Source organism: Orbicella faveolata, unplaced genomic scaffold (genome assembly GCF_042242905.1).
Source record: "Orbicella faveolata isolate gen_17 unplaced genomic scaffold, um_ofav_v1 contig_34, whole genome shotgun sequence".
Classification (NCBI taxonomy): Eukaryota; Metazoa; Cnidaria; class Anthozoa; order Scleractinia; family Merulinidae; genus Orbicella; species Orbicella faveolata.
This window is the reverse complement of record NW_028301563.1, coordinates 24,833,211-24,857,500: the sequence shown is the minus strand read 5'-3', so window position 1 is coordinate 24,857,500 and position 24,290 is coordinate 24,833,211. Positions and strand designations below refer to the sequence as shown.

General features: G+C 37.5%; 2 protein-coding genes and 3 long non-coding RNA genes across 6 annotated transcripts in view; 3 read left to right on the top strand and 2 right to left on the bottom strand.

Moving 5' to 3' along the window:
- LOC149105409 (insulin-like growth factor-binding protein complex acid labile subunit) overlaps positions 1 to 5,833 on the bottom strand; it is a 43,109-nt gene extending 37,276 nt beyond the window's left edge. Inside the window, exons 1-3 of one of the 2 annotated variants that reach the window (XM_089271499.1) lie at positions 5,760 to 5,833; positions 2,691 to 2,752; positions 1,856 to 1,909 (exon numbers count right to left, since the gene is read on the bottom strand). In XM_089271499.1, coding sequence (XP_089127625.1) covers positions 1,856 to 1,909; positions 2,691 to 2,739 — 103 coding nt within the window. In that variant the 5' untranslated portion in view covers positions 2,740 to 2,752; positions 5,760 to 5,833. Of the gene's footprint in view, positions 1 to 1,855; positions 1,910 to 2,690; positions 3,011 to 5,759 lie in introns of those variants that run through there. The other variant, XM_089271498.1, reaches the window with a different exon arrangement.
- The window catches only part of LOC149105403 (uncharacterized), a 110,051-nt gene that overhangs the window by 24,038 nt on the left and 61,723 nt on the right, over positions 1 to 24,290 (top strand). The gene's annotated exons all lie outside the window — the stretch shown is intronic.
- On the top strand, positions 16,270 to 18,251 carry LOC149105408 (uncharacterized). The gene is made up of 2 exons (XR_016201466.1): positions 16,270 to 16,361; positions 16,751 to 18,251. It is a non-coding gene; the product is annotated as an uncharacterized LOC149105408 (long non-coding RNA).
- On the bottom strand, positions 21,126 to 23,503 carry LOC149105407 (uncharacterized). Its single transcript, XR_016201468.1, has 2 exons — positions 23,352 to 23,503; positions 21,126 to 21,596 (listed from the first exon to the last, which is right to left on the bottom strand). It is a non-coding gene; the product is annotated as an uncharacterized LOC149105407 (long non-coding RNA).
- LOC110044101 (E3 ubiquitin-protein ligase UBR5-like) overlaps positions 22,476 to 24,290 on the top strand; it is a 52,547-nt gene continuing 50,732 nt past the window's right edge. The window contains 2 exon segments of the mRNA XM_089271495.1: positions 22,476 to 22,516; positions 23,953 to 24,058. Coding sequence (XP_089127621.1) covers positions 22,491 to 22,516; positions 23,953 to 24,058 — 132 coding nt within the window. The 5' untranslated portion in view covers positions 22,476 to 22,490.

Here is a 24,290-nt window from a genome sequence, read left to right as displayed (position 1 = left end):
ATCAAGCTATTTTTAGCGATGACACTCAGTTGGTGTGGAGTATGGAAATATATGGAGCGCGACTTAAATTGTGATAACATCAGCGTTGCAGGATTTGCAATTTCTAGACTCTCTTTGGATTTCCAAAACCACTGGAGCGATCTAAAAATAGTTTGAGCGGGACCACCTTTGAAGTGAAGTCTATATGGAAGATTAATTCTGTTACTCTTCATGATCTCTTAGTTATAAAAGGTAACTCTTTGGTACACCTATTTTAACAACGGTAACGTATACTCTATACATTTGCTACGAAACAGAGACCGCCTTCTTCCAAACAGTGTAACAAGATCGAAAGCAGTGTTAGTAGTTAATAGGAGGCATCTATCTTATCTTGCCAGGCAAAACATTGTGAAGGTAGAGGGAATGTTATTAAAAGAAGAAAGAAGTGTCCCAGGAGTTGAGCAGGGTTGTAACTCTTTACACGTGACTTTCCTATAATGATGGATGACTATTGTAAGATTAACAGATTATCCCAGACATTGAAAAAGGGAACCCTTATTGTAAGTTATATTAACTTTGGTATCTACATATGTGTTTCTTTTTATTATTATTATTATTTTTCATTATTTTTTTATTTTCTATTTTTTTTTTTTCACGTTGGATTCTTGTATGCATAGGGCACAGGTATATAGGCTTTTGTCATTTGTGCCCGTAAAACTGGCATATTATGCTGCTAGCACTGTTCTAAATTTTTGGAAAATTGTGCCCGAATTATGCTAGCAAAATCGACAAAAGCCTACAGGTATACATGATTATTAAAAAAAAGGATCATTGGATAAAGCAATTGGAGAGTTTTCATTGGCTTAGCCATCATAGTATATGAGCCATTATACCATGCTCTACAAATATGGTAAGCGCGCGCGTAGTTTTTGGGGGCGTTTTAATTTGTATTTTATCTTAGTTTTCTACTGGGGGCATTTTCAATAAACGAATTATTCCCCTCGCGTTTGTTGGATATCAGATGATCGATAGCCAACTCGGCGCTACGCGTCCAGTTAGCTATCGATCATCTAATATCCAACGCGTGCTCGTGGAATAATTGTTACTTACCAAATAAACATAAAAATATATATATTTCCTTTCCCCAAGGGCCGCCAAGCGGAGCCCCATACTCATATGGGAAAGAAAAGGAAACCCATGAGTTGATTTTCTCATGGTTATCATGGCTAGCGGTATTGCTCGTTGGCGCGTACGCACGACGACGACGACGACGACGACGGCGACGGCGACGGCGGAGTTGCCCAACATGGCGGCCATACTCCAAATAATAGGTTGACAGAGACATGCAGCCGTGGTTTACCGTGTACTTCCTTGCTATTGGACATCCATGTTATGATCAATTGACACCTGTCAATACAAGGTATCAGCTGACCAGTATCACGTGACCATATCGCGGGCTCAGGTTTACAGCTCCTCGAGGTCACGTGTTTTCTTGAAGTTGACCACTGACGAAGCGCTGGTTATCGATTGGATCGCGGGCTCACATTGGGTTAGTTTGTTGGAAACAGGGCAGGATTGCTCGGAAGCCAGTTTACGCTAACCCAGGATTAAAAGTTAACCGAATTATAACTTTTTCTTCTATACAAATGTGTTTTGCTGTTTTGTTTTGTGTATATGGTGATTATTAAAACTCAAAACAGAAGGCCAAACAATATAAAGAAACCTCACCGCAAAGTTACAAAACTCAAATCAAAATTCTACCTTTTTCTGGGTTAGCTTAATCGGGCTTTGAACAACCCGGCCCAGGAGCTACGCTTTTAGGCTGGCCTAAATCTATATATTATTCTATCTTATTTTGTTTTACTTTGAAACTTACCGTCAAGGCTTCCCTGACGAGTATGTTGAGGAGACGTCTTTACAAAAATTGCAGCTGCCAAAAAAAGAGACACATCTTTCTTGAGTTAAATGCCATGCGCAAAGGGAATTCGTTTGCTTAAAAAACCCTTACATACGGTGGTTGCGCCCGCAGCATGAGCGGCAGTGAAAACTGAGTTGTCCTATTGAAACAACACAATAGTCTCTTTCTTCGCAGTTGAAACAAAAAATCAATGTCATGCTCGCTTTGGCCTCTGATCTATTGCTTAAATCGAGAATTCTGGGTTTAGTTTGGCGAGCAACAATATATTTTGTTCAAAACGACACAGTTCTTATCCCACCTGGCGACAGACGTCGAAGAGTGAGTGGCCGAACACAAACGACTCACTTTGGCGTCAAATTAAAAGCACAAAATGTTTCATATTTTTCACGTTTAAAATCTGATTAGCTTTTTTGAATTAAAAATCCCTTTTCACAAATACCTAGCGCCGTTTTTATTGAGAAAAGCTGCCCGATTACAATGTCTTTCCTGTTAACAAGCACTTGGCGTAAGGACAGTACAGTTTTTCCCTCTGCTGAATCCTGATTGGTCAAATCAAATTACAGGCGCACCAGCCAAATGCAAGGAAACTGAAAAATGTCCCCAGGGCCCGCGTTCCCCTTGACTAGTGACCGCTAGACGTGTTCCCGACCACTGGTAAGGGGAATTCGGGCTCTGCGAACAAAATTGAAACATGTATGGTGACCGCCATAGCCTTCCCTCGTCATTTCAAGCTTAAATTCAACTCAGTGCCTTTAAATAGAGTAAAACAAATAATGAAAACACAAACACTTACTTAGCACAAGGACAGCAGCCCACACACTTTTCCTGGGAGACATTTTCATGTCCGTAATGACTCTAAAATTGTTCAGATATGTTGTTGTATTAGAACACAATTTATTTAATGCATATTGAATGCGTGCCTTTTTGAATGGAACTCACTTAAAACCCAGTCCAAGATCGAAATGGCACTAGCAAAAAAAGATTTACACCTAGCATTTGGAAATGGAGTAAAGTTTCGTACAATGCATTACTTAAGGCAGTCAATATTTCCATGGAAACGATAAACAAAAAAAAAAAAAAAGAAAATCAGAAAGCTGTATTTTGCGCGAACCAAATATGATGCAAAAAACTAATAGCAATGTCCCAAACTATGGTATATGGCATATAGAATATACAAAAATAAAAACATTCTGTATGTTTGATCTCGAGTAAATCCCAAGAATAATTCAAATTATACTTTTTGCATCACAATAGTGAGAGACACTATTTTTATTACGTTGCTTAAATAAATCCAAAAAGAGTCTTGAAGATAGGTTTTGAAGCCATAAAAGTTTGGTTGGTTGGTATTTGTTCCTTTTTTTTTTTCTTTTTTTTTCCTACTTTTTCTTTTCACTCCCAGAGTACTCCCATGACAATTTTCGGGCAATTTTTGTTTTGTTTTGTTTTGTTTTCTTTTTTTTCAAAACCCTCCATTTTACCCTCAAAGCAGGACTTGATTTTCCCTCTTAAAAACTTATTCGTCTTTTTCGCTGAAAAACTTTGGCACCGTTTTTTCCTTTGTTTTGTTCACATGCACTCGTATTCTAATACATTAAAACTCAGAGAAATGAAAAGTGTTTCCGTCTCTAAGATCGTGTAGCCACGCAGGTTAAAATAATAAAATTGTTATTACATTATTTAGAATGTATTAATATTTACGTTATTATTTTATTATTGAGACAATAATATTATTTTAATAACATAATATTCTAATAATAATAATAATATAAAGTAATATTATTATTAGAGAATTATTTTGTTTCAGTAATCTTAGCGACCACAAGATTTTTGCGATCATTCTCATACGATATATAACCTTAACTCTTATTATGCGAGGATTTCAGATCTGCGCTTATTGAAACTGCGAGCTATTCTTCATCTGAAGATACAAATTGGCTGCTTCATCTTGAATAATTTCGTTATTCTTATCAATTGTTTGCTTGCCAACATAGTGGCATGGAAGAAGAAATTTTAGTTTTTGCCCCCGCAGGGTTTTGGCCCAGACAGCCAAAACCCGAGGAGGCACCCTAGAGGTCCCCGCGTAAAAGGCGCGAAAATTTCGCCGACGCAGAAAAAAATCTCGATTTTTCAGAACACGGCTCGCAAAGGATTGCCCAAAAGCACGCAAAGGATTGCCGAAAGTTTGCTGGGGGTCGAATAAACATACCGCAATAAAGTAAATTCTCTTCGAAATGTTGGAGATCCTGATATAGAACAAATTTAATACGATTTCAAAGATCCTGAAGATGGATTTTGCGATAAAAACAACTCAGAAGGTATCGTAAGTAATTCTGAAGTACCGGTAAATCTCGATATTCGAGGCGAGTGTCGCTTCGCTCGTGTTCAATTGTAACAAAGATACTTCCGATCGCCAGTATTTTGGCATGCCGTTTATTGAGATCGCTCATTATTGTTGAGTAATCTTACGTGACGTAGAGCTCATGTCACGGCTAGATGACTTGGCAGGAATCCAAAAGTAAATGTAAATGTTTTGCAGCGTTTTCGTTGAGGACAAAGAACTTGACTCTAATTTGCATTTATAGATTAGAGGTGACAGTAACGCGATACTTGATACCTGAGTATCAGGCCTTTCTTAGCAAGAGGGTAGGGGAAGGGGGAATTGCAGAGAAAGGCTTTTTCTTCGCCGGGTGCTTCCTCCTCCTACCCGTCTCAGAAAAAAAATCTTGACAACAAGTTCCAGATGATTTTCTCAACTGCTGTTCTGCTTTCGAGATACGTTTGCTCTTATAACAATAAAAATAAAAATGGTTTGTTTCATCATCAAATTGAAACAGCAGTTTGTTTCTCTATAATTTTTTAACCGTTTTTTTCTTAAGTTCTACTGAGTGAAATTTTTGTAACAGGAGTATTAGTTCCCATGAGGGGAACTTTTTTTTTTCAGAAATAACTTTGGGTGATCTTTCAAAGGAAAACTCACGGCTGTCTGGAATGGAATGAGTTAACTAGGAAGTGTTGGTTTAGTTTACTTAGTTGAATGTTTGGAAAATAACCATGATAAGATGCCTAAGTCATAGGAACATTATGAGTGATAAAGTTTACAAAAAATATATATAGAAGTTTTAGTTCATATAATAATGTTCAATTGTTTTCAATCGGTAGAAATAAAAAAAAAAGCGGGGGCAGCTTTAGTGATAACTATTACTAGTGTTAATATATTCTCGGAAGACTATTAAAAAAAACTGTTTATTGATACCGTCTGCGTTTAATTAGAAGTAGAATTGTTTGTTTTGGGAACTAAAATGACAGTCTAGAAGTCTCTAAAGTATATTCCTTTCAGTGCAAAGCAATAAAAGATGCTCTGAAAGTTTTTTTTATGTACCTTTCCTTGGCCCCGAGCTCACAATCCGAACTCTCCACACATATCTGAGCACATTTCTTTCGATTTTAGTTCAGAGAATGTGGTTGTCTGTAAAGACGTTTTATCCACACTGTACTGATGATTATCTTTGTTCCAACAGCAGTCAGTTGACAACATTTTAATGTCCCTCTTTCAGTTGAAGGAAGAGGAATCACGATCAACGAACAGCAATTTTTAACTTTTAATGATCTCTGAAATGTTTCTCGCTAGAACTTTACTTCTTTAAGTTATTTAAGATACACGTTGCAGCGTGTTCCATTCTTTAAGCCGTAATTAATATTTGTGGCAAAATAATATTTATGAACAGGATGTTGAACATTCACCACATATTAAACGAAAGGAAGTTATTTCTACTGCATGAGGGTAGAATTTCTTATCGCTTTTCAAATACCAATTTGTGGTGACTAAAAGGTTAAAGGAAAATAAATAAGCTAAGTAATTCACCTGAAAGTCTTCTCTCTGCTGCTAGCAACTGGTCATGTCAAACGATAAGCAAAAGAAGCAATGAATTAATCATCGTACAGAAAAGTAAAGCCATTCACAGCTGTTGCCATTTTTAATAAAAGTACGCTACAGGCTAGGAGCATGAACTATAATTTTACCATATAGATATTGATGAAACATCGGGACTTTTATTGTTCCTAAAATTTAATTTCTTGTCGCGTGCCGTGAAGATACTATTTTTAAGCTTTCACGTGTAAGGATAATGATGTTGTCATTGTTACGGTCACGTATAATTTCTCTTTCGACATCTAAAATTTTCTCGGGAAGCAAACGTTCTTTATCTTTATTTTCGTTTAACTGGTTTTCATTTAAATCTAAACATTTTCGCTCACGATCCCTACCTCAGTTAATCTGACCACTGCTTTCGGTGCTTTTGAAATGAGCAAAAACCTGAGACGTCTATTTCATAAAAATTGGATGTTTCATCAATATTCATACGTAATAAACAGAGCATTATCTGGCGTCTTGGAATAAGAATTTCATCTTCGTTGAGTTCGTTCGCGAGAGATACCTCAGCACGACATGAGAAAATTTGTATTCCCCGTGAGGCCATGCAATATCCTCTATATTTTACCAATGTGATTTTTTACAATGTACTTGTTTAACATTAGGAATTTCTATTTTGATTGTTGACAGGGGTATTCGGTGTTTTAAAATAACTGGTCAGTTTACAAATTGTGGACAAGTAAAACAGAATATTTTTCTTCTTGTCACAAATGCTATCTTCTTCGATATTACCCATGGTATTTTCTACGTTCTACTATCATTTGACTTTTAAATTCAATAAACAGAATTCCGTTTTTCAGCTTTTCGATTTCCTCGCTAATAATTCTGTCTTTAACTGCGAGTATAAGTTGCTTGCATTCCATGTAGCTGTTGATTCCTCCTAAAGACACCACATCCAATTTGACCAATTTCTATATTCTCTAAAACTATTTGCTTGACAATAAGGTGCATGGAGCATAGTGCGTGGAATATAAATACTGGAAAATGTTAATGAGTACAATAGCGGGAAGAAGAGTATAAAAATATTACAATAAAGGAAAGCGTGAAAATTACAATAAAAAGGTTTAGATCACCGGATGTGCAGACTTCTAAGCTCTATGCACATATTGCAACGCACCAGTGAAGGCAGATGTTTCTGTCGAAACATGTCTGTGAATTTCAAAATTGTCGTCATTTACTTGAAATTAAAACTATATGTTTGACAACAAGGTGATATTGGAAGAAGAAATTATAACTTAATCCTCGCAAGGTGTTGTATACAGTTAATTGTTCAAGTTAGGCCTTTAAACAAAATAGATATGGCAAAAATATTTGGTTTGAAACACGTTCAAAAATCAATGCGATTGCCCCGGGTCATTGTGCAATAAAAAGCTAATAATATACGTACTGAACAGGCTTTCTTGGGGCGAGAAGTACAAAGCAAACTTTTGCGCTGTCACGTACGTCAACGTGAACGTCAGCGTGAACGTCAATGCTTTCAAAGTTAATAACATAGAGGGCAAAATTACTAAATGCTGATTGGTCAATGAAGAGGGTATTTTTTTCTTAATTTCGCTTGTGAAGAGGACAAAATTACTCGCTCACGATTGGTCCTCAGGTTGCCTAGCAACAGTTTATGCTATCAAGAAGTTGTTGCTAAAAATTTCCTGTAACAATGGCGTCTCGTTTTGAGATAATTGACGGTCGAGGAATATATCAAAGAATTAACAGAGACAAGGGAAAATGAAAACGGGAAGAAAAGCATGGGCTACTGGAATAACGTTTTAAAAAAGTGGCGAATGAAAACTTCCAAACAAATTTAGCAGAGTACGAGAGCGATGTCCTCGACCAAACACTGTCTCAGTTTTATGCCGAGTTACGAAAAGACATCGGGGATGACTACGAGCCCGATTGCCTGAAAGTAATGCACGTATCACTGGAGAGATATCTAAAATCAAAAGGCTATGGAAAGTCCATCATCCGATATAGGGAGTTTCTTAGCTCCAGAAAAGTCCTGGAAGGGAAGACCAGAAAACTGCGAGAGCAGGGCACAGGAAAGCGACCAAACCGATCCAGAAGTTTGACAAACGAAGAGAAAGAAGTCCTCTGGCAGAACGGCCAGCTTGGAGGAGGCACTCCACGAGCTCTACTTAACACCATCTGGTGGCTGCTCACTCAGCACTTTGGCCTACGAGGGCGACAAGAACACCACCAAATGAAAGTTGAATATTTCACTTAACAGCGCGGCGACGACGGACACGAATTTCTAACTTTTGATGAAGGTCCAACTAAGGGCCTCTTCATATGAGCCCGGTAACCAGGCGGGCTCGGTTTCCGGGACGAATTTTGTGATCTGTTCATATGGGAAATTTCAGCCCGGTCGACCGGGATGAAATTCAAGAAACAAAACCAAAATGGTGGAACATAACCTTGTATCGTTCGCGACTGTCGTAGCTTTGTGGACTCTTGTAACTTTACTAATAAAGGTAATTCGCATACTTCCAAGTGGAAATACAAGACAAAAGTTAGGCCATTTTGGCCGCTATGTTGCGAATGCGAAGCTATTTTGTCAAAAAGGTTTCGTCCCGCTCACCCGGGGCTGGAGTGTTCATATGGGAAAATTCTCATCCCGGTTACCGAGATCTCGGTCGCAAAAACCGAGATCTTGGGAAGCAGGCCAGCCCAGACTCTCATATGAACACATCGAAATTTTTACGAAGGAAAGAGTGGCGAGGCGAGATCTCAGAAAGCGAGTTAGCCCGGTTGCCGAGCTCATATGAAGAGGCCATAAGACGAGACAGGAAGGACTTAATGTGAAAACCAGACTAGTCATCCCCAAAATGTTTCCCACAGGGAATGAGGAAAGGTGACCCGTCACGTTGTTCAAATGATATCTGGAGAAGCGACCAAGCAAAATGATGGAAAGTGGTCCGTTTTATCTCACTGTCATCGACAAACCATGCAGTTTCAAGCGTTTAGTACAAGAAAACCTCAATGGGAAAGAACGCCTTAAACACAATCATGAAAAACATGAAAGAAATCTCACCGCTGAAGGATCTGTGTCCCGAGAAGAATTTGACCAACCATAGTGCAGGAAAAACCATGGTGAAGAAGCTGAAAAGTTCTGGTATCCCAAAGTGTGAAATATAGAATATTACACGGTGACGTACCTGCCAAACGGGCTGACGATTATGACTCAGGAGGAGAACGAGAGCAGCAGATCATTTCACGAGCCATTGACAACACTGGTCCTGTTCCTCCAAGAACTGCTTAAAGTCAGCTTTACGCAGCAAATTCTCTGCAGTCACTGCTGTCACTGCAGCGTCACCTTGAAGCTGAGAATGATGCCGTTCAGAAGAGCATAAGTGATCTAAGGCGAGGATACAAGCGTGTCTTCATCGAAGAATCAGATTCTGCGTGATCTGAAAGCGTTTTGAACGTTTTAAATTTGTTTGAAGATGCACTTACTTTATATTTTCAAAGTTGAAAGTCTGGTTGTCCATGTCCTGGTATCTTTGTGCAAAAAGAAAATTTCATTTGGCTCAGTCGTGCGTTTGTTACTCAGGAGCGCATTCAGAAATTCAGTAATTTTCCCCTCTATTTCATTAACAAGTAATAGCGATGGGTCCACGTAAAAATGATTAAGGATTAATATAGCTTGTGTTTTCAGAAGTTGCTGAAATTGAAAACACGCGTGATATTTATCCTTAATTTTACTCGGCCCCATTCGATTACCTATAGAAATATTCAGTTTTCTAGTCCAGTCCGCGTTCGTAGATTCACGATCACTTCATCTTTTTCACGGCGACATAAACTTTAGTTTCTTAAAGAGGTTTTATACAGAATATCGCAAATGTCCTACACACTCGATGAAAGAAGTATTTTGCGTAGTATTTTGGCGTTTTGCGATCATTTCTCCAGTTCCAAGCAGACTTCCTGCACGCTTCTAGCATTTGAGCCAGGATTTGATAGAAACGAGCCGTGCAAACGAATGTCCACGTACGAACATGGCTATCTTCTTCTTCACCTAATACTCTACAGCTTCTTGACAATATGGTATTTATATCGACGGATTTAAAGTCTCTATAATCGTTAAAAGGTCATGCTGGTTTCCGTTGAAGTCTCTTGCAAACTTCTCTGGGTCTGAAGTCCGAACCCTTGATCGGGATGTGAGCAAACAAAGGGAAAGGAATGTTCCCCTTGGTTTCTACAGACGTTCGTGGGGGAAGAAGATTGCGTGACGAGCACAAAAAGCGTCTTCGTACGAGGCTACACCATTACCATACGTACATCTTTTGTACTGGAAATCCATGTTATGGTCAACTGATAGCTGTCAAAACAAGGTATCCGCTGACCAGTATCACGTAAAGATATCAGGGGCTCAGGTTTGGAGCCCAGATACTGGTTTTTGATTAGTTCCCGTGCTCAAGCCGGGTTTCCACTCTGAGGGTGAAGAAGGAGGCACGTAAAAGGCAACATTTTCGCGCGAGTTGTTGACTTTTCTTCCGAGATATTCCTTGCACAATTGTCTCTTGGAAAGCCCCTGTTAAGTTCTTAAGGTGGTAAAGTACCCTCAATATGGACCAAAAAGTTTGTTTAAATATGGTGAAGAAAGATCAATTGTGTGCTATTGCACTCAAGAAGAGAAATTAAATTTCTAGAGTTTTACTCAAAATGGTTGCTATGGAAACCAGCCACAGCCTTTTGAAGTAGTGTTTTATAGTATTGACGCCAACACTTACTGCTCTTTTACAAAACAAGTATTGACTGTCAAATAAGCATATCATGTAAGTTTCTGTTTTGTTCTGTGATATGAACCTAAGTTTTGACAGTTAACTCTTATTTTCAGTGCTTTTTACAGCTTTATTTGGAAATAACCTTATTTTTTACCACACCCAGTGGACAAATCATCTCATGTCACGTGACAGACCTTAAAATGTTACGATTTTTTTGGTTTATATCATCACGACACTATTGGTCTTTGATGAGCCCAAGTTTCAGAAATTCTACTTAAAAACCTTGCAAAGTAGAAATGTTGCCGCGAAGTCAGTCGGTACAAAAGTAAACTTTTGAGAAAAATGCTCTTTAAGTTTTTACACGAAGTATTAAGCATTTAACGAGCCACAAATAGTGGGGGAGGGGGGTGCAGATTAGATCTCGGGGGAGGGGGTGCAATTGTTGTTCTATTTTGTAAAAAGTTACCGAAGTTGTGGGAAATATTCCTTGTCATAAGGGAAATGAATGAGCCTGTGATGGCAATTTGAGGCAAAGCTTTTCACAAATAATTATACCAATCGAGTTGTGCATGTCTTAAAAGTTTTTTCTAAATAGTTTCGTTCATATAAGTTAAAAATAATCTATATTTTTGGTCACGTTCTTATAGTAAACAGTCGTTGCTATGGCCGTTGCCACGTGAAAAAACTTATACCACTGTGTACTTTCCTTAAATTTCACACTCATCTGGAAGGAAATTCGGCAAGATCGTTTCAAAATGTTTTTGACAAATCCTCAAGGGTCTTAAGTCTTGTATTTCCAAGAAATTGAATTTTTTTAATGAACATCGCCATATTTTAGGGTACAATACCACCTTAAAGTGGACATTTTGAGTGTTTGTAAGGTCTTCTAGTTTGCACTAGTCTATAACAGAACAAATTGCAAATGGCAAATGCCATGCCAAATTTACTATATATTATTTTAAGTAAAACAAAGCCCTCTTCTGATTTATGACTATCACGTGATTGCTATACTGCCCCCCACTGAGTTATTGTATAATTAATATAAAAATCCTCAATATTTCATAAAATGAAGGGAAATTTAGCCCTTTGTCTAGGAATATCATTGCTGGAGACGCTTAATGACCTTGTGAGGCAAATAAGGCTCCCATTATGACCTGATTTACCATTACAGGCTCATTCATTTCCCTTATGAAAAGGAACATTTCCTACAACTACGGAAGCTTTTTACAAAATAGATGAAAAAATTTGGTCAGGTTTAGAGGTACCGTTGGGGTAAGGGTTACCTCACTCAGTGTTACGGTTAGCTTTTAGGGTTAGGCTTAGGGCAAGGGCTAGGGTTAGGCTTAGCCTTAGGGTTAGGCTTAGCCTTAGGGTTAGGATTAGGTTTTAGGGCTAGGCTTAGGGTTAGGGCTGGGGCGAGAGCTAGGGTTAGAGTGAGGGTTAGGGTTAAGGTTAGGGTTAAGGTTAGGGTTAGGGTTAGGGTTAAGGTTAGGGTTAGGGTTAGGGTCAGCGTATCAGTTGAGAAATAGAAATCTGTGTTTGTTTTAAAGGAAAAAATAAAAGCACTTGACGTCTTTTTCGGTAAGTAGGAATGAAAAATGTTTGCTTTTGTTAAGAAATGGCAGCTAGAAGTTACTGACGTCATTTTAGGTAGCCAAACATAGGAATTTAGACTTGGAGAACGAAACAGTGCTATTTGTTGATAGCGGAGCTCCGGCGGCTCAAAGGGCCACCAAGCGGAGCCCCATACCGATATAGGGAAGAAAAGGAAACCCATGAATTGATTTTCTGATGGTTATCATGGCTAGCGGTATTGCTCGTGGGCGCTTACGCACGACGGCGACGACGACGGAGTCGCGCAAGATGGCGCCATACTCCAGCTAATGGGTTGACAGAGACAGGCACCCTCGGTTTGTAGCGGGAGAAAACCATTTTTCTTGGCGGGATTTTTAAAGAAAAACGATAGCGGAGGTTGATCTAATATTTTTAAGACAGGGTTGCACTGAAGGAAAAAACAGAAAGCAAGAATTAACAGGCAAAGAAGTAGGGAAGAAGATCGCGAAAAAGACTGAGCGGGCCAGCGCTGGGGAAGAAGGCGAGACAGTACTGAACAATGCCGGGAATTATAGCTAGTCAAGGGCTAGAGAAAGGAGGTGAAATAATACCGAACAATGCCTTGAGCCAAAGCTAACGAGGGCTATAGAAAGCAGGCGAAAGTACCCGACAAATTGATTCAGAAGACTGCCGAACTCCCCATGGCCAAGTTCAAAATTCGCGCGAACGTGATGCTGTGCAGCCGTGTAAGAAAATTCAAAAGTCACCTGATTTGGTCAGGTGATGAACAAGAGAAATCAAACGTGCCCGAGTGTTTTAGGGAAATTACAAAACAGTAACGTAGCGGAAGTGGTTGATTCGTTGATCTATCGAAAATATAACTTCAGTTCAGTCTTCACAACTTTTGCTGCAAGTTTCTGCCCGGAAGATTTACACTGGCTGAACTGAATTGCCAACTTGCGGTAAGTGACTTTTGTTGTTGCGTTTGCTATGAAAATTAACAAGTTGCCTCGGCTATATAAGCTTATTTTCAATTGGAATCCATTAAAAGTCTTCCTTATTTGAAGCCATGCTGTAAGAGATTTTAAAAATTGCATCGTTTTAATTTCGCTCGTCTCTAAACAATAACACGTGGGTCGCTTTGGAGGTTGCTGTAAGTTGTAAACAAATTAATTTTTCTGTCGATTTTCGTCATCAACTTAAGCTTATAACCTCACGTCTGAAAATAAGCTTAACCAAAACCGTACTTGTAAACACGGCCGGGCGAGTTTTGAAGTTTTCTCTGAGTTAGTTAGCACTGCCGCTTCGTAGACTGCTAAAATTTCCTCTTCTGATGTTTAAAACCAAGGAAGGTCTACAAACCATTTTAAGCCGAAGCGAACAGGATTTGCTAAATTTAATTTTGTTCCTATGTGAATATTTGCATATTGTGATTACAAAGTATGGAGAGTTCCTCGTTTTGTTAGTTCAATTTATTCGGTTTGGCGAAATGCTTTTGTGAATTCCGAGGTTAATTTGGTTGAGGACTGGTAAAGCTACTGCCAATAAAATGACTGTAAAGCTAAATTAAGCCGTCGGCAAAAATACAGACTCTCAGCAATATTCAAATTTAAGCGTAAATAATTTTTAAACTTTAACACCGCAAGCTTAAACGAATTTTCTTTATCCTCTCTTTTATTCGGTCACCTTTCATTGAGAAGGGATTTGCTGTTGATACTCGAGCTCAGATGTAGTGATATGCATCTTGTGTTTATAATGTAGATTTCGTCGTTTTATTTTGTCTGTCCAATTGTTGAAACTAAAACAGTAAAAGAGCAAAAGTTACAAGTTGCGGCTGAGCTAAATTCGAATAAAGAAATAACAAAACTGCAAAACGAGGACTGTGAATTACACTTACATTTTTTCGGCCAGAGAAAACTGTTGTGAAACGGACTGCGAATGACGCGAAGAGACTAGCACGAAAGCTAAATAGAACTGCGCTAAGCGCGGACCAAAATGAACTGCCCCAAAACTGTACTGCAAAGCTATGATATGGAAAATACGCTAGAACATGCGGAAAATAAAACTATAGAAACTTAGAAAGGCGCTAATGAAGATGAAACAGCAAAGAAACGCTAACAAGGGCGCGAAAACTGACAGAAAGGAATAAACACCTAAATTGACGCAAAAAAAAGACCAAACAAAAGGACGAAAAGAAGTATAAACTAATTTGCGTACGCAAAGGAAAAACAAATTACGCAAGAACGAATAATAGAAAAAATGTTACACTTGGATCTTACAGGTTATATAGTCCAAAATGTCGAGTAGACGATTATGCATGGCAATCCTGTCTGCAAATAAAGCTCTGCTTTGATTTTGATTGGCTATTTCATTTTATTTGTACCATTGCTTTTGATTGGGGGTACATGGACCCTATTTTCTTAATAAGAGGTTATTCCCCAATGCGGTATTTACACTTAATATGGAAATGTTCCTAAAAAGTGACATGGTACTAATTAACTCGGTAAATTGAACAGTGTAATAGAAGTTCTTGCCCTGACCATTTCTCGGTAATAAGAATAACTTTTACATACATATATACACAATTTAGTTGGAGAGAGCATTCTCCTATGTCCACTCTCTCTCTCTCTGTACTCTCTTCTTCGCACTAATTTTTTATTAACTAACTTATTAAATGAATGTAACTGACTGTTTTCTTTGTTGTGCATGCATACTTTTTTGCTCGTCGAAGAAAGTTTCAGTTTCTTCCTGGCTGTACAGTTTCCTTTCTCCTGTCCTGTACCAATTCGATTGTGATATAACTTTGTGAATTCTCTGTTCTCCTTAAATCAGGTTGATAGAATGCACTCTCAGAGTGTTCTATCATTGTCTTCAGTCGCTACAATTTTCCGGAAAAAAGCAATAGTTTTCTTAATTTCCTTTTACTTTGCGTTAGGACTTTTTAGCATGCCTGTAATTGGCCCATGGGCATTACGGGAGAATAATTTTCAAGTAAAGAATTACATTCGTTTTAGTGTTGAGTATTTTAAATTGTTATGAATTAGGCATTTCTTTTAATTTTTTATTTTTTATATATTTTTTTATTTTAGTCGCACGCAATGTTTTATGATTTTACTGAGGTATACCATGTAAATGTAAATAATGCACTGGAATTGGCCAGTCAGAGTGTGCATTATATCGGCTTTAAACACAAACCATATATAATAAATGACTTGTATGTAAATTATATTTTTATTACGGAGAACTGGACAGGGCAAGAACTTCTTTTGTGAATTTATATATTAATTCCTCTCAGTGCTATCAAAATGTCTCAGGAACCTTCATTTCTGACAATCTATTATTTTCCACCATACCTACAGCACAGAAGCTCACCAAATCCTAACTGATAACTAACATGTGTGTATCTCTAGCCTTTGCTGTGTGCTACATGTATATTCTGAAAGTGAAGAATGATCATCGCAGTTAATTTTCCAATTTAAGCAACTGGAAAGAAGAAGCCTGAAAAAAATCAGGGCTTCAACGGGATTCGAACCCGTGACCTCCGCGATACTGGTGCGATGCTCTACCAACTGAGCTATGAAGCCGCACATTGGGAGCGAGGTCAATTAATTGAGTTCATGTCTTCCCGTGGGGAGTGAAATGATGTAAAGTTTATATGAAATATTTCATATATGAACTGCGGTTATAGATGAAAGATGATCATTCTTCACTTTCATCTATAACCGCAGTTCATATATGAAATATTTCATATAAACTTTATATCATTTCACTCCTCACGGGAAGACATGAACTCAATTAATTGACCTCGCTCCCAATGTGTGGCTTCATAGCTCAGCTGGTAGAGCATCGCACCGGTATCGCGGAGGTCACGGGTTCGAATCCCGTTGAAGCCCTGATTTTTTTTTCAGGCTTCTTCTTTCCAGTTGCTTAAATTGGAAAATTAACTGCGATGATCATTCTTCACTTTCATCTATAACCGCAGTTCATATATGAAATATTTCATATAAACTTTACATCACATGTATATTCTGTTATCCTGCCTTAACTGCTAGAAACAATTTTGACGGAGCTGCTGTAACAGTTTCACTTAAATTGATTTCTAGTAACAGCGCTACATGTAGCAGAGTTATTGAGTATGAAGTTTATGGAGGATTTTAAATTTTTATTTTTTTATGATTACAGACAACAACAAAATATACATGTGTATACGTAACCTGATGTTGGTGTTGTTTACAAACCGTAGTTCATAATGGTCATCCTATTACAGGTAAGGGAGAAAAGTTCAGAGAGTTTAGAACATTTCTTCCCCCAGCACACCTTCTGTCTATAGGTGCAATAATTGAGAGGTTATATATATATACGAAGAGTAATGTAAAGTTACTGTATAAACTTAGCATTAAAATCTGACATTTGAACGCCTCCATTGCTAAAATTGGTCACGATTTAATTGTTATCACTCCTTGTGAATTCATAGAGATTCCAGAGGCAAATTATCACCTAATGTGGAAGTCCTGTCCTCAAGTGAGGGAAAATGACACAAAAGAGTTACAATGAGAGTAAAAAGAATTGTGAATGTTGATATGGTGTACATTATACATCATGTAAAGGTATTTGGTGAGTGCCAAAGGCATAACATTTCATGTATTGCTTTTTCAGGACAAATTATATAACAGTGACGTTTTAAAAGGTGTGATCAGAAAAATAATGAGTACATTGTCCAGGCAGCACCAGTTTATGGACGGCATATGCAGACAGTAAGAGGAACTGTAAACACTACCACGTAAGTTAGTTTTATGCTTATGACTTCTTGTTCTTGGATTTTGTGTCATTTCATCACAAGAATAGGTAATGAAAGATGCAATAGTTGTTGCAATATATTTTTGAAGGAAAACTTATAAGTCTGCCTACGCTGGATAACAGCCATGTGTAAACTGAATGTGAAGCAAACACTCTGTTAAAGATGGGGCAACCCTAAAACCCAGAAACTGGAATCCGGAATCTGGAACCAAAAACCGGAATCCAGAAACTGGAAACCGGAATCCGCAAATCAAAGAAAATAAGTTCTTCAAATACACGAAAATTGTTTTGCTTAGCTTTTCGACTGTAAAAAGTAAGCTGCCAAGTGAAAAGGACCTCAAACTTAACCTTTTTTGAAACAAAAATTCCCTGTCTGTTGAAATCGTGCAACCGTTATTTTTAGTGAGGGCTCTGATTATGAGAATCTCAGTAAAGTGCATCTTAATTTTATTCCAAGTACCTCGAGAGTGTCTAAAATAAGCTTGCTTGTAATTGCCATTTTGTTTAATAAGTGATCTTCAATTTACCGGGAGTATACGTTTATCCTTTATGTCTAGTAGATACTGAACAAGATAGAAAATGTCATAGAGAACAGGATATCCGTCAGTGGCAGCCCCCTGTACATTGACGGTCATGCCCCTCACTTTCGAAGTCCAAAGGCTAACCCATCTGGTCTAAATATGAAATTTGATTTTTCCAACAGATACGAGACCAATTCCAGATTAACACAATCTCCACAATGATACTGTGACAAATCAGCCTTTCATATTCTTGGCGGCCATCATATTAAAACAATTTGTAGAAATGTTGCACACTTACTTCCGTCTGCTTCTCACTTGCTAACAGATCAGACCACATGTTGTTAAAAGATGCTAAAAGACTGCCAGAAACTCACTGCAATAGCCTATAATAGCTTGTTGTTAATGTGCTGCTCACCAGTCTTCTCAGAGCAATTTGATCTAGACAAGAAGCAGGCTCTCACCAGGGCCAACTTGAACAAAAGATGGGTAACTTAGCCTATGAGCAGGCTCTCGTGTTTGGGCTGGGGGCGTGAGTGGCAAAAGCCGCATGAAGGCTCTTGGTGACATGCCAATGCAGAAAAACACTAGACACCTATTTAGCCTGCTCAGACACTAGAGACAGATACTAGAGCCTGCTCGCAGGCTATGAGTAACTCTATCCACCCAAAAAATCAGTAACCCTGACTGGATAGGGATGTGCCCAATGGATAGCTTTATGCAGCTTTTGAACAACCGGGCCAGATATATAGCTAAGGGTTGTTCAGAACTAGTCAATAATTTTTTAGCAATTACAGTCTGTGGCTGAAGTAAAGCCAAGAAAATAAATAACAACAAAATAATTTTTGCTCATATTTATTTATTAGACATTGCTGAAGTGAATTATTTCTATCATCGTTCATAATATCTGGATTCCAGATTCTGGTTTTTGGTTCAGAATTCCGGATTCCAGATTCTGGATTCCGGATTTTGGTTTCCAAATTCAGTGTTTTAGGGTTGCCCCAGATGATGTATGTGCATATGTTAATCTTGAATAATCTGAAATTTCAGAGAGTTTAAAAATATCATGTGATGGTTCTGAGGTGGAGGGCTGTTACATGTACATGTAAATGTCTCAAGCACGATTTTTCACTCGTTATGATTCAGGTGCAAATAGTTTCTGTATCTGTTGATGTGCAACAATCTACACCAATATTTCAACCTAATAATGTACAGTGTATATTAATTAACCAAATTATGCTGTTTTTACTTGACCAGTGCTACTACATAGCAATGTGATGTTGAAGGGCACAAATTTAAAAACACGCCCAGTGTCAACTTGTCAAATATATGAACTGGCCAGACAGTATAGATTAAAAATTCTCTGAAAGGTAAGATGTTTCTTAAACATTATTTTGTAATAAATGATTTCTCAGACATTGTTTTCTTCAAGAAAAGATTCATACCCCACATGGAGGTTTTTTCTCTATTAGAGCTCTTGATTCCTGATACTTTAATTTGGAATTTCTAAAGACTGGCCATGAATGGGTGTTGGGTGTGAATATCTTCTGGAACTGCACATTCATTCATTGAGTAAGCAAGAACATCAGTGTTTGTCCTGACAAACTCTGATTTTCTTCTGGAAGCTGAACTCATATACAGTTGTGCAGTTATATGTAAAACCAAGCAGCCTGGATGACCCTGTGATTGGGACTGTGCACATTGTTGTAACCCTCAATGTTCCAGTTTCTTGTTTGAAGCAAATTGCATTTGCTCTTGAAAGCAAGTGGCGAAGTTCAAAACAGTTATGTAGGTTTGCTTTGTATCTCAGGGCAGAGCCTGCCACTGTGAAAGTTGGAGTACCAATCCCTAGCATTTGATTCACTACTAACACTCAGTAAACAACTAACAATGAAGTTCACTGTATATCAAAGAAAGGAATTACATGCCTGTTCCTGTCAGTCAATATATGAACAGTTTACAGATGGACAGCCTGTATTAAAACATCAAAGATTTTCAAAGCAGCCATGGCCTGGTGAGATATTTCTGACAGATATATTAATTTATGAAAAGTTCTATAAACAAATGCATCTGGGAACAAATTAATTTATCATGGATGCAGCTTCTGAGAGATCCCCGATATTAATGGAACATACACTGTTCATACATGTAAAAGAGTTCAGTAATGCATTACTTATGTTCTAATGCTTTGTTTGGTTTCTCTCTATTTACAGACAACTTGATGGGATTATAAATTCTGCACCAAGTTCATTGAATAAACTGACTTGGAGGTTCAGTTCTGCAACCCATTCTTTGTGTAGTAATATCATAGCTGCAACATTGTGACAGATACACTGCATTACATCATTAAGAAATACATATTAACTAATTATTTTTAAGTGCCTGTTAAATTAATCAGTTTTTCTTAGAGATAATTTACTCATGGTTTATTTAAATAATTGGCTTTTTGGCTTTAAAATGATATTTATTGAGCTTTTAAATCAATTTTGTGATAATCTGCATTGGACATGGCATAGATTGATATTTTGCCAACACGAAATGGAGAACTGGGTCTTAAGCATAGTTGCAGGATTAGCATTTTTGTAGATTCTACAGACAGCCTTGCCATTCGCAATGTCCAATAAGGTTAATTTGTTCCTTTCTGTTGTAGAAATAGTGTTCTCTAATTTATAAATTATTTCAATCAGTTGTTTAAATGATTCCCTCATAACCCCATGTCTGACTTTGGTGCATGTAGGATATTGATGTATTTTTTATCCATTTTGCTGTAAATTATCTTAAGTGATGTGTCAATCAAAACATATCTTGGATATGTTGGGCTCTTCTGACAAATGTACCTATGCCTGATAACCTTGGAGTGCATTTGGTTGTGTAGTGCAGACAAAATACATGTACATAATATAATTTCCTCTTAGCTTACTGATAATTCTTGGTATAATTTAATCATAGCAAATTAATTAATGGAACCCAATAACAGCTCTTGTAGTCTACAATGCCAGTCGAGAAAAAGAACAAATCACATTGAAACTGAATAATAAAATTATTATTAGAAGCCTATGCAAATATTCATGATCAGCAAAAAAAAATATCGTAATTACTGTTTATGCGAGGGTGATTTTGCTTATTGCAAACCCTTCGAGCAGGAGCAGCCTCCATACAATAGTGAAGATGACTAAATGTATCTTTGGGGACAAATTAGAAAACAAAACTTTCCAACTTTTCACATATGTATACTGTTTTGGTATTTTTGTGAGATTACATTTGGTAGAGATTCAGGGACTGAGTATATTGGAACCACTGCATTTCAATCAGTTCCCACAACAAAAAAATGTGTAAACTTCTTTTGTGCGGGAGTCCCCATGTTAACAAAGGAAGAATATAATGATTAATAGCAATGCCTTGTCTTTCTGAATAAGGTAGGAAAGAACAAGAAATGCCACCAAAAAGCACAGAAGACAGTTCTGTTATGTGATCAGGATTTTTGGTGGCTTCCCAGAAATCGTTGAAGTCATGGCTCTATATTTCATAATCACACCATCTTTCACCTCGATCTGCTGATGTAATACTAGTTCCGGCTGAAACTATTAAATCATTCCCAATTTATCTCATACATGTTAGATTATTTTCATTAGTAACAACATTCCGAAAAATAACTGAGGAGCTCCGCTTTTAGGCTGGCCTAAATCTTTATATTATATTTCTCAGCACAACTCAAGTTAGCAAGGTTGGTGTTGTGGTTTATTATATCCATGTACAAAAAAAACAAAATGCATGGCTCATAAATATTTCCATGGAAATGGTCTTTATTGCATAAGCCTGACCAAGAAAGAACCAATCAGAATGCTTGAATTTGCTGCGGGACTGCCTTTCGATATGTTACTGTATTTACAGTGTACAGGTGTAGAGATTACTGATCAAACAGCTGCTGATCTGAACTTTTCATAAACTATGCAACATTCTTCTGTAGGATGGTCACTTCACACGCTTTACACACATTGCTACCATGTACTCAGAGCTGGTCTGTGTTGGAGCAGATGGCAAGCTGTACCAGTGGAAATGGGAAGATCCACTACCTTACAGAGAACAAGATGTTGTATATCACCCCAGTGTCAAAGCTCTTGGGCTCGTGGACGAAAAGGTTGTATCAGTGTCTGCATCCTCCATAAGAGCTTCTGTTCTCACAGAGTCTGGCAAGGTAAAATATGGGCATGTGCTCGAAAACTGATATTTTGGACAGTAACAGCAAGATCCGCTATAGTTTGTTCATTAAAAGAGGTATACAATGTACTTAATAAGCGTATTACAAGCAATTCAGATAGGTAGCATTTCAAGTATTTTATCAAAATTTGTAATGACATTGAAAGAGAGAACTATGAAGACTTTGTAAGTGACACAAGGTTAAAACAAGTGATTGAGTAATTCTTACATGTACATGCACATGTATGTGTGGTCCTCCAAATACCTTTATAAGGTTTTCTTAAATTAAAAATCGTGATTGCATTTGCAAGGTGATATTATAAATTTCCAATTGACTTTGTCATTTTTTTTTTTTTTTTTTCATTTTTTTCTTTTTTTACATACATGATATTTAATATAGAATAGTCACCCTGAGTGGAGGAAATGGGATGCTTGGCCATTCATGTAAAATTAGAATTTGCTTGACTGAACTACATACAATGTAACTGACTGAAAATTATTCCTTCATCTTAAGCAGTCCAGTTATGTTAGGGTAGTTTTCAATTGAGTGTCGAAAGTAATTTGACAATTACTTTGGTTTTGGTTTTACTACGGTTTGATATTGGCTGCCAGTAGTCTAATTGGTAAGCAATTGGTTTGGTTTTGGTTTTACAACACTCATTTAAAAACTGCTCTAAGATCAAAATAATTATATTTGATTTTAATCTGTGTTTAAACTTATTATTACTAATTTCATCATTTATTTCCTGCGGGTTGCTACTTGAATTGATGAGACCCTCAGCTCTATTGCTAGCAAACTGGGACATACAACTCAAGGATTTGCCGAGTTCTCTGGAGACAAATTTGTAGCCATTCACACATGCTCTCTTTAGACTTGTGCCCAGATGTCATCAGTGGCATTGTACTGGTGGTAAGTGATCAAATCCATGCAAAGCTTTTTTTGTAACCTAATTAGTAAATTCTACAGTCACATCGATGTATTAATTTGCAAACATCAACTGCCCAGAACAGTGTATAGTATATCAATTCTGGTTTCTCTTGGATCTAGTAAACTGTCTGTGTACATATTGCATTTAGGTCGCTGCATTACAGTTTATGACGTGAAAAGTAAATAAATTAACACATACTGACGTTAAAAAGTCCTAAAACCTCGGTCTCTAAATTTAATAATTGAAGGGGTGCAAAGAATAAGGACTTAAGTGAATGTTAATCTATGTGATGTCAAACTATATTAACTTTACGTTTCACAGGGGAATAGAGGGGAATTTGGAGGGAAAATCTAGCAATTTATCAGACGCCACTTCAGTTTTTTTTCAGGCACCCCTTCAGTTATCTTAACAATAATTTCAGACTTGCTGTACTCAATATTGTATGCAACTGCAAACAGTGTTTGAGAATCATTCCACTTTCAACCTCTTCATTCACGTGAACGTAGAATTAACTACATAATGTACTGGTGTATAATATTACCGTATTTTCCTGTGTATAAGTCAACGTTTCAAGACCTAAAAATCAGTCTGAAAATTCACCCTCAACTTATACATGGGTAAAAAACTTGAGATTCACGCACAAGTTAAGTAATTAGCATAATAATTGTCTTTCAATGTTAACAAACATGTAATAAACGGCAGCACAGTTTACAACATACATTCGCTTAGCGATCTGTTTCTCTATATCAGAGCTTCAAGTTGAAATCCATCAATATTTGTCTGCCAAATGTTAACCTGAATGTTGTAGATACTCACTGGCTCAATTTTGTCATAAAGAACCGATATTTTTGCTGTAAGTAAAGCTGCAAGGCTGCTCAGAAAACATCTTTCGCGTTTCGAACTTTTCTGCTTAAAGTAACCTGGCAGGATACGGTCTCGATGGATTTCAAGGCTTGGCTATCAAGTATCACAACGCGCGCTTTGCACTTTGTTTATCGAGTCGTTTTGAAAGAGTCCTGAGTTTCTTTGGTGTTTTCCCTGTCTTCTAAAGCCACTTCGTATCTCTACACACTTAAAAAGGTTCGTTTGAAATCATCGTGTTTGATTTTGTGAGCATTTCACAAAAATTATCGTCAAAAAGCCCACATACACTCATGTTGCTAAACTGGGTAAAATACTTGTGTACTTGCCATAAATAAGCTTAGTAAAACTTCAGGTTGAAACTTGCTGTGATTTGTTCGCATATCCGCAGTAGCTGAAAGAAAATTCTAAGAAATACAAGAAGAGCTTTCCAAGAAATTCTTACCTGGAAATGAAGAAAATCTTGTTTTTGGCCTCAAAAATTGGGGGTCGACTTATACACAGGATCGACTATTACACGGGTAAACACGGTACATACATGTGTGCTTTACCATAGGGGTGTACTTCCATTTGAGCAAAGAAAGAAACTATTAGAAAAAGCTCGGGCCAGGGCAAGAAGAAACCGCACCACCTTCACCAGCTGCATAGTACGAGAAGTTCAGGTAATCCATGCCAAGAGTGAAACTTAACAGTAAACAGAGAGAAAATTTAAATCTTTGAATAATCGTATGAAAGGATTTGATGCATGCATTACTTAATTACGTATGTCTATGTGCACTGCTATAACTATATCAGGGTTAGGGTTAGCTTAGCTAACTATAATTCAAATTTGTTACCCCCAGTTTACACCCTTTGACTTAAACAGATTAGCCAAGAGAATTCACAGACATCATA